The 10960-nt window shown below is 35.6% G+C and overlaps 1 protein-coding gene across 4 annotated transcripts in view; it reads left to right on the top strand.

Moving 5' to 3' along the window:
• The first annotated feature begins 20 nt into the window (after nucleotides 1-20).
• trip12 (thyroid hormone receptor interactor 12) overlaps nucleotides 21-10960 on the top strand; it is a 32982-nt gene continuing 22042 nt past the window's right edge. For 2 of the 4 annotated variants that reach the window (XM_034038941.3, XM_034038940.3), the window contains exons 1-4: nucleotides 21-158; nucleotides 5085-5231; nucleotides 5955-6730; nucleotides 10059-10164. In XM_034038941.3, coding sequence (XP_033894832.2) covers nucleotides 5134-5231; nucleotides 5955-6730; nucleotides 10059-10164 — 980 coding nt within the window. In that variant the 5' untranslated portion in view covers nucleotides 21-158; nucleotides 5085-5133. Of the gene's footprint in view, nucleotides 159-5084; nucleotides 5232-5633; nucleotides 5760-5954; nucleotides 6731-10058; nucleotides 10165-10960 lie in introns of all 4 variants that reach the window. The other 2 variants (XM_034038939.3, XM_034038938.3) reach the window with 2 other exon arrangements.

Raw genomic sequence — 10960 nt, 5'->3', positions numbered from 1 at the left:
ACTTTGTTGCTCTGATGTAAAGTAGTCCCTGGCAGGAGGGGGCCCCGATGCGGAGGTATACTGCAGTTGCAGGTCCCTCAGCTGATGATTGAAGGTAAGCTGAGAGAGTGGAGCTGAAATACAGTCTGTAACAACAACTACAACACTGGAACAAATAGGTAATAATAATAATAACAGCAGCAACAACAACAACAACTGATACCTAAGTAACATTTTATGTGGTCATTTAGATAAGCTCTTGAATCTAGTGCAACCACGCGTTTAAAAATATAGGGATACATTTTTGCGAAAAATATGGATTCCAATTGTCATCTCTCGAATCTTGTTCCTGCTTTCCTGTTTTTTTTTGTGTGATGCAAGCAGAGAAAAGAGGGGTCAGAGGCCATTTCGTTTTGTAATTGTACTGGCACACAATATATATATGTGTGTTGATGGGATGAATAACATGCGCAATATACGATAGTTTGTGTATCAAAATTGTCGATTGGAGATATTTGTTTTGAAAATGTATAAACAAATGAAATACTCATCTGTCACGTTGTTAAAAACAAAAAAATGACTGTATATGTACGGTCTTGTAAAACGACAACTTCGTCATAGGATCGGTATAATAAACACCATGTCGCCTCATATGGTAAAATCATATTTGTTTACGTGCATGTTTTGTGTGAAGAGAGCCAATAGGGTGCCATCTTTATAAAAATTATAAACACAAATACAAAATGGTCTGACTAAAGACGGGCAGATACAAATTTATATATGTAAACCTTGAGTAAAGTCTTAATGTGGATTAGATAGCTAAACGTGATACACGCATTCCTGCTGAAGCGACCCAGATTTAATTAATAGCATGCTATGGTGCTTTCCTGTGGCAAAGCAGACGGGAAAAGCATAGGATTGCGTACACACACAAGAAGAAGCCATTTCTACGTTACCTGTTCCTACTCTGATCTACAGCTTTGCAGTAAGGAAATGTGTGATCGTGATGTGATGCATGCCTTTTATTAATAAGTTCGGTACGATCTGTGCTCGTGAGTGAACAGAAAATAAAAAAAAAATGTAAATACTGTGCTCCTGTAAGATGCTGTTTTGTGGCTGTACTTGCTCAATTGAGACCGGGGCTCTTCAAAATCAACAAGGCCTCGTTCTTTAGCGAGGGGAGATTCACAATTATCATTGCAATTATACGACAGGAATATACATGTATGGGTCGACGATTATCATATTACAAGAGGTTGTAACAAAAAACGGATAATTTATTACGGATATCGTACAGACGTATTGTCAAATTAAACAAAGACGGAAGAGGTAAGAGGCCTAGCAGTAGGGCCTAAATGATGTCGTATTTTGATACTAATAGACTATTCGTACATAAAATATCAATTAATTTACATTTGTTGTAACTGGGTCAATTTTAGACATATGCTGAAGTATTTGCCACCATCCCCGAAGTTAAGTTTTCTCTTTGTGTGCCGGTACGTTACGTTAAACAAGTTCAGCGAAGTGCCGTTTTATATTACACGTCAGTCGCCAAGAGGTTTATTTCATTTAAATGTGATACTTTTTTTAAAATTGTATTTCTATTTACAGTTATGTGTTTTAATAGTTACCCATGTTGTATGTTGAAAACTAGCTTATGACACATCAAAACTAACCATTGCTTACACTTTCAGTAATCCACCAGGATGTACCTTGTCACATCCATTCCTCATAAATTCGACATTTTTGGGGTTTATTAACGTTTTAATACTCGGCTTTGCTGAAATGAAAAACAAGTTACCCTCCAGGCTGTACATACGGGCTTCCGAATACGATGTTCAGACAAATAACAAAGTGTTTGTGTTGCTGTAATAAATTATCCTAGTTTTAACAGTCTGATGCATATATATTTTTGCCACACTAAGACAATAGCGAAATACTTACTGTGTGCCAGACGGCGAGCGTTTTGGTCACTGAAACCAAGCCAACGTTGAAGGGAAAAATCTCATGTGCAGTGACAAAGCATAAGTATCAGACAGATGAAATATATTAACATGGAATGCATTAACAGATACCTGGCAACTTGTATGTGTGTGTGTATATATATATAGAGAGAGAGAGACTGACTTTAGCCCATTGTACATGTACTGTATGTATTTAGACTTGGTCTAATTCCAATAACGAAAATAAGTGTTAAATAAAGCATTGCAAGCAAACTAAATGATGGGTATTGGTGAGATCTCACTTCTCTATATAGCTTACATAAAAATCAATGGCAACCAAAACATGGTGTTATTCAGAAGTTACCCTTATTTATACTGTAGCATTTTTTGCACCTCAAAAAATGTAGTAGGGAAGTCCTGTGTTGTGTGATTCCACTTACACAGTATATGAATTTGACTGAGGGATGTGTATTATATTTGTGTATTATATTTGTGCATAAGAGAATACAAACTGGAACAAATTGAAGTAAACCACCAAAGAATTATATTTGTTTGAAACTGAACAGGGTTGTTGGACATTGCTCTTTTAGTATGATGTCACTTACTTTGGAAACATTATAACCTTTCTGTGGGTAATTTGGTGGAAATCCTCATTTCCTATAATATGGTTGCCTAGTTTCTTGTTACTGACAAAACTTCCCCAGTTTATACATGTGCACTTACTGTACAGTAGCTTGACTGGGGCAAACTATTGGTGGAGTTTAAATACAGGTGATTCTGCAGCACTAGAACAGGCATTTAGTAATTTAGATATTTGAACAAGTTTGTTTGATAACTAGGACAGCCCAATCAGATAGTCCCATGATATTGCTATTTTATGTATATTTATTTTAAATTTGGACATATGCTGAAGTAATTGGAAAAGTGGACATCTTCCAGGAACGTGGTTCTAAATTTAGAGCTCTGCATAAGATATATATATATATATATATATATATATATATATATATATATATATATATATATATATATATATATATAGTAGAACTGTGCATGCAGTTCATTAACCAGTAGAACTCTGTGGTGATTGTGTTGGCAGGCTTGTTATTGGTGAGGTTATTGTTTTGATTGCTGCTCTGGAAGATGAGTTGTAAAGTCTTGGAGTATTGTGTAATTTTCTGTGTTTCATCTTTCAAGCTAATACCATTATGCTATCATAATACATTACAGTTGTGAGTCATAGTAGACCTATGACATTTTAAATCAAGTGGGAATGATCTCATTACCTTTTTGTTCCTGTAATAGACTGATAGTTATACAGTAAGAAATAGAAAATGTGTCAGAATTCAACTTAACTTGGAGTCAGTTTAAAAGAAGAAAACATTGTGTGACTAGGCAGGTAATAACTTATTTATTTTTTTACAGTAATGTATTTTCTAATATTCTATTTCTCGCATTAAAAGCGAAAATGTGAATTCACCATGCAGGTCTAGTATTTGCCCAAATAAAACTAATACTTTAGGCTTTAATGACAGTCAGTAGCTTGCAGAAATAAATTATAAGCAAAAGGGTTTGTTTAACCCAATGTGTAACTCACCTACTGTATTTTTATGTTTTACTGTTTTGATGTTTGAATGAGAGGCTTTTCGCTTTATTAAATTGGAAAATGTGAATAGGACTTTATAATGGATGGGGACAGATGTTTTCCTCAAAGGATTTCTGATTAACGAGTGTAAATCATATGGTAGTGAAGGGTGTACCTGTTTGAACAACAAAGGGCAGTCATTTTAATTACATTTAATGTTCTGAATATCGGGTGTAGTAGTATGTCTCCTTACATGGGCCTCATGGATTTCTGTCAGGTAGTTCATCCCAAGTTCAACTTGATTTACAAAGACTTCGAACATTTGAGTGTTCGACTGCAACTCAACTTTATTATTCTGCCCTGAATTAATTGCTCAGTGACTTGAATAAAGTAACAGCAAATACATACGTAAATAAAGGTGCATCAGAGGAGTATAAATTCATATTTATCTTGCTGTGGTTATTGAACAACACTTAAACACAGAGGAAATGGCTTTTTAAAATTTAGTTTGACTTCCTAAATTCAGTTTTCCACAATAGCTGGTAAACACCTCAGTGCTATTTAAAGGGGAAAGCAAATTCAAATACAAAAGCAACACACTGCTATGTAATTGGTCTGTGGAGAGATTACATTGGCACACTCTTTGTCCTTACCCCTCCCCTGCCTCCCCTGTGTGTTGTGTGGCAGAAGAGAAATACAGTGTGAGGCACCTTTGTTTGAGCATTGCAAAAATTTGTTGTGCCATGGACTGTTAAACCTCAGAAATGCATGGCTGAGTATTTTTGCTTGACTTGCAAGATTACAACTGTCTGTTAAGAACATGTAGGCTTGTCTCTCTTAACCATTTACAGTGCTACATTTAGTTCTATATGAATGCTTACGAATGGTATTTTATTTCGATAGCCTTAGTTATTTCTATGAAAAATTCAAGCACTTAGAAAGATAATTTACATATTAAAATGACAGAATACTAGAATGTCTAAGTGCTCTGTTTATTTTTTACCTACAGTGTATCACACATGGCCTTACTTGTGTTACTAATTGCCATTTCACTAAGTTTAATGTAAACGATTCTGTCGTTCACTGACCATCCACAGGTATGTAAAAGGAAGTTAAAACTTTGTAGCGATCCTTTCAGATTTAAGGAAGCTCAGGGTTTACAATGAGGTACAGTGGGGTTGAAGAATATACTATAAGATATAATTGGCTGGTGTGTCAATTCAAATTGTGAAATTCATAAAGCTCAATAAACCAATTCAGTGGTGCACTGTGTTTTTGAGCTACTGTGATATTGAATGAATGAGAGGAGGTGCTAAAAATAGCAGCTGTAGTTGTGACGACAGGTGCAGACCTAGTGGAATTGGAGTTCAGTATCCTGATAGGATGAGAGGCTGTGGGAGGTGGGGGTATTGTATGTGGCTGCTGCTAAAGATGGTAGAAAGCTCATTCTGTTTTAAATTTTAACCCAAAAATTCAAGATCTTTCTAGTTATGTAATTTGTTACACTGAATAACAAGGGTTAAATTCACGTATAAATAACGGACTTGAGCAACTTCATTGTTTTTTATTTTTTCCAGTGAATGGTAGTGTCTAGAAAGGGTATGTCCCTTCAGGAGAGAGGTGCCAATGTCCAACCGGCCTAATAACAATCCAGGGGGGTCACTGCGACGTTCACAGAGGAACACTGCCGGGGCCCAGCCACAAGACGACGCAGTTGGAGGAAGGCAAGTTTGTTATCTTTCAAAAAAGCTAGGTGTTCTCGCTTGTATGGATCTCAGTGTGCTAATCTATGCTCAGAATACAGCACAGTATAGCTACAAAAGGTTGTATAACTGTAGGCAAACTACTATTAATGTAGATTTTAAATGTTTTTTGTTTTTATCTTCTCCATCCTATTTTTGTGCTTTGCCAGTAAGATATTGAAGTGTGAACCAATTTGAATTCTGAACAGTTTTATTAATTTATAATAGATGTCTCTTGATTGTAATACTGTGTCAGCTTATTTGATGATAATGAAAACTGACATAAGGATAGGTAGACGTGTAGGGTTAAGTTAAGACTGAGGAAGGTGTTTATGTATATCCTTCCCCCCCATTGTCACATGGTCTCAATTTTCAACCTTCCAGGTTACACTCAGAGCAGGCAAAACATAAAGCAAATTCCCCACCTGAGAATAGAAGATCACTTTCTAAGACCTCAAAAGTACAGTCCAACACTGCCTCTAGACAATCCAGAGGACACAGCTCTAAAAGGTACAACTCCTTTGTACTTTTAGAAATGTTTGAGTAAAACTGGATTGTTGCTTGTCTAAAGTAATTTGGCTGACAAACTGAGTTTGTCTTTTAAATTAATGTTTTTTTGTTTGTTTTAGTTAAATACTTGTAAAGTAGTCTTCAACTTTATGTTGAAACTCAATTAAAAGGATCCTTTCTTTTTTTTTATTTCAGAAACAGTATTTCATCAGCAGCACCATTACTGCAGCAAGAGGACCCAGATACAGCAAGTACTTCAGAGAGACACAAAACAGGACAGCCTAAGCGGGACAGCTCCCGAGGAGTTAAACGCAATTCGAGTCCTGAATTCAACAGCACATACTCTCCCAGCCCAGCCAAGAAGCCCAAAGCACTTCAGTCCACTGAAAGCTCTGAGGCAAAGAAAGTCCCAGCTAAATCTAAGAAAAGACAGTTGGCACAAGACCAGCAGCCAAAACCAGATCAGTCGGCATCGACAAGTAAAGCCTCTAACAGAAAGAGTGGAGCTACGGGGGGCTCCCCAACTCAGAAAAGAAATAAAATTGATAATTCCTCTAATTTAAAAAGTGGTACTGGGTCTCATTCAACCTGTGCTGAAGAGAGGTCTGCAAAACCCACCAAACTGGCTTCTAAATCAGCAACCTCAGCCAAAGCTGGGTGTAGCACTGTCACGGATTCATCCTCTTCAGCCTCTACATCCTCTTCCTCTTCCACAGCCGTACCTCAGGGCGCCCGGGTCAAACAAGGGAAAGACCAGAACAAGGCAAGGCGTTCCCGCTCGGCCTCCAGCCCCAGCCCCCGTCGGAGCAGCCGCGAAAAGGAGCAGAACAAAACTGCTGGCTCTTCAAAGTTTGAGTGGCCCCGCTTTAGCCCTAAAGTCACCCTGCCAAAACCAAAACTGTCTCTACCAGGGTCTTCCAAGTCGGAGACTTCAAAACCTGGGCCTTCTGGACTTCAAGCCAAACTAGCAAGTGAGTTAGCAGATGCTGATTTTTCTCAATGCTGTTTTGTTTAATTTTTCATGAAATTGAGCAAAATTGTTGTGTAAACCAGGGTATTCAATGTAAAATGGTTTATGGTTAATCCATAATGTGATGTTTTACATTACATCTACAATAAACAGTTAGAGTTAATAATGGCGAAATACGTGTTACCAGTTAGTTAAAGTAATTGAAGAGAAATGGTTTATTTATTTTCCTACTAAAAAGGTTTAGATTTTGAAAGGCATATCTGCCAGTATCTCAGGCAGCCTTTGAATGGGCACCAGGCTCTATGGATGACATGTTACAGTTGTCATTACTAGGGGTGCACCAATAAAGATTTTCTTGGCCGATACCGATGATTATCTGCCCATATTGGCCTATTACCGATAATAGATAGTGCTGGTAAGCTATTGTAAACTACTAGAACAAAACATAGGGCCTATATTTAAACTGTTTTATAATTATAAATGTTAAAAAATGAACAGAAATCGTTTGCTTGTATTTGACAAACAAACCGGTATTGTTTACTTGTTGCATTTACTTAAGAAAATGAATTCAAAGAATAACGTAGTATTATATTGTGTGCTTGACAGCAATTTATACATGTGTTTTACAACTGTAGAAAAAAATATATAATGTGACATTAACTTTTATAGCCACTTGCTGTCAAACATTGCGATTGCGTATTCTTACTTCTACCTATACTATACAGTAGAAAAGAAATGTAGCCTACGCAATGTCAACTACAAAAACTTTTGTTAAATTCTTATTTTAAGCATACACTACTTAAAAATGCAGCGCAACTTAAATTGTTCACTTAATAAAAAAATATATATGTACATTTATTACATTTCCGGTTCAAGCAAACTTGAATTTGTTACTTAACAAAAGACGGCACAATAATCAATTTCTGCTTCAAAATGCCGCCAAATACACCTGCAACCAATGCAGATTTAAGAAAGATAAACAAAAATGACAAAAGGGCATTTTGAAGTACATTGTGTAATATTCTTATTGTTGTTTTTATTATTAACAACAACTTAAACCATCAATGTTATTTAGGATTCAACCTTTATTATTATTATTATTATTATTATTATTATTTAAAAAACATCTGAAATAATATTCTATTCACAATTCATTGTTGGATTTAATGTAGCATCAAGTCTGTTCTGCTGCACACCACTTAGCTATCCTATTGTCTTCAGATGTTAACAAAAAAATTCCAGACACCTCTCTTTTGAGACATATTTACTGCAGGTTGCTCAGACGTTACACAGCAAGCACTGCAAGGAAAATGATTGTCTCCGTGTTCTTGCGTCATTAGTAAGCGCATCTGACCAAACATTAAATTCTGTGCTGGAAGAAATTCAAGCATGAATATCGGTGTACATTATTGGATTAAATAATAAAAATTGCTGATAGCTGATTGTGTTTTTTTCTTATCGGTGCCATGCTTATAGGCTAACGATTTAGAGGTGCACCCCTAGTCTTTACTGATGAAATAGAAGGCAAGCCAGGATCCATGGTTACAGTAATGTAGTGTTAATGGAATTGTTGGAAGAAAATACAAGAGGTAGAATTGGACAGGCTATTGTCAGGTCTAAATCATGGATACAGGTCCACATTCAAGAAAAAATGGCTATAATTTTCATTCAAAGTATTCATTTAATTTAAGGATTAAATCTGTTTAAACACTTACAGTTTTAACATTGTGAATCTTTGTAACCAACCATAAGTGGTCATGAGATGTGCTCTAATAGTCCTGTTTTTTTTTTTTATGAATAGCTGTAACATTTGTGTGTATAGGACTGTTGTACAATACTGTTAAATACTTTATAAAGAGGCTAAAATAAAAAAAAAAATTGAAATAAGCGCAAGCAGTTTAGACTGGCTGAGACCAAGGTCGGACTGCAGATTTACAAATTGATAAGGCAGAATTGTTTTTCCTGAATAAAAAAAAAAAAAAGAAAAGATGAGATCTAAGATGGTATTGGTTACAGTGCATGACTTGCCTCCTCAGTTACGTAGCCTAATATATTGAGACATGCAAAGAAAGGACAAAATAACACTGGGTGCACTGCACTGAAAAGTGTTGGTTTTGTTTCTATTTGTTTTACATTACATTCCTTCAGCTTGTTAAAGATCCTAGTTGGTATTTCTACATTTAAATATTCCTTGGATATATGTCCATTTAGATTCCTTATTTGCTCTTTTGAATTGTTCTGGTAGTGGATTTTTGTCTTATTGATTAAACAAGGTTTTAGAGTTAGAAATGTAACCTGTTCTACACCTGATAGAATGTTCAGTCACTAATGTAACTAATACTGAATAATTAACTAAACCTAACAAATTAAGACTGGAAACTAATCTTGTCATTGTACTGTGGAATGTGCACTGTTTAACATGCAGATATTTGTGTTTTGAGAATTTCTGCTTGTCAGCTGCTTAAGACACATTTCAAACTTGGTGGTTCTTCACTTAATTATTTACCAATTTTGAGCATTTAATTTGGTCACATCTGTAGGTTATGGCAAAGTATTTCAGTTCTGGTATCTGATTCATTTTTTTTCCCCCCATGGGCATTTGTTGATCCCTGCTGTACCTTCACAATACTGACACACAGATTGGCTTAGCCTTTGGGGATCTAATTTTGATCAGTCTGTGCATAGGTATTTATGAAATTCAATTCCGCTTTCTATAGATAGGCCTCTATTTTATGGGTTTATAGCACCAGTTATGTTAATAACATTGGCAGGTGATTTCAGTTTATGTTCAGTGGCAGTGTTCCACCCAATCTGCCATTTTGCTCCACTGCAAAAATGTGTAAAGCTGCCTAGAATGTTTTGTTTAGTGTATTGCACTTGGTACACAAAAATACAGCCCTTTTAGTTGTAGTTTGCTACTGTAAACTAGACAATATTAAATTAAATGAATATCTTTCATAATTGACCTTGCAACTTGTTATAGTTGACTTAATAATTGCAAGATGGAGGTGGTCTGTCTCCATTTTTCCTGTTGATGGCTATACCTTTGTATTTGAAGTTGGGGCAGGGGATATATGTTGTCATTTGTTGGCGAGGCATTAATGGTGGAATAAAAAATGTGTGTGTTAATTTCAGTGCATTTAGTGTTCTTGTTATATTTTAACGGTCAAACAGAATGAACAAAGTCCTGATTACTAACTTTTTTTTTCTTCCTGTCCTGTATATGAGAAATTACAGTTAATTGAAACATTTAGCAATTACAGAACAATACTTTGTTTGCTTCACCCTTTTCCTTCCCTTAAAGCTGATTTATTGTTTATTGCAACTAGGCTTGAGAAAGTCCACAAAGAAACGCAGCGAGTCCCCACCAGCAGAGCTCCCCAGTTTACGGCGGAGCACACGCCAAAAGACCACGGGCTCCTGTGCTAGTACCAGGTAAATATTGTTGGGAAGAAAGGGATTCACATCACATTTATTATTATTTATTTCTTAGCGGACGCCCTTATCCAGGGCGACTTACAATTGTTAGAAAATATCACAGTACAAAGTATTGCATTATAAAATATCGCATTACAAGTTATCGCATTATAAAGTATCACATTACAGAATATCATAATACAGATAAGAGCAGTTATGAAAGTACAATAAGATCAAATTTAAGAACAAAATAAAGAATACAGTAAGGTATAAGTAAGAGCAGTTATAACTTATAGTAAATATTTGCTTATGAGTAAAGTCCAGTAAGAACATGTAGTAAGTATGATGAGAATTATTACCCAAGAAGAGCAAATACAAAAACAGGAACATATAGAGTACGGTTACATATAAGAGTAAAATCAGATACAAGATACAGTTATAGTTAGGAGCAGTAACATCCAACACCTTAATTCATTTATTTTGCAAGTTGTTTTTTTTAACCCAAAGCAATAACAAACAACTATTCACAACTCGTTTTTTTGCAGAACAATCTCCTTTAAAATCAATTTCTAATATAAAGAGAGAAGACTGTGGCTGTGGTCGTCCAAAGGCATTCTGATTTATGGGATGTGCTTAGAAAATAAAAATGCATAGGGTTGAGCTAGATCACAAATGACCTGAATAATGTGTTGGTGGCAAACAATATTATAACATTATAATATTATAGTGTTTAAGTCCCGGTCTCTGTGTTAAAGATAGTAGTTTGGTTTTCTTGGTGGTAGTTCTTATGATTGCAAATGGGGGGGGGACATTT

Source organism: Acipenser ruthenus, chromosome 17, assembly GCF_902713425.1.
Source record: "Acipenser ruthenus chromosome 17, fAciRut3.2 maternal haplotype, whole genome shotgun sequence".
In the NCBI taxonomy this organism is placed as follows: domain Eukaryota; kingdom Metazoa; phylum Chordata; class Actinopteri; order Acipenseriformes; family Acipenseridae; genus Acipenser; species Acipenser ruthenus.
The sequence above is the reverse complement of the archived record's forward strand: the minus strand, read 5'-3'. Positions and strand labels throughout refer to the sequence as shown.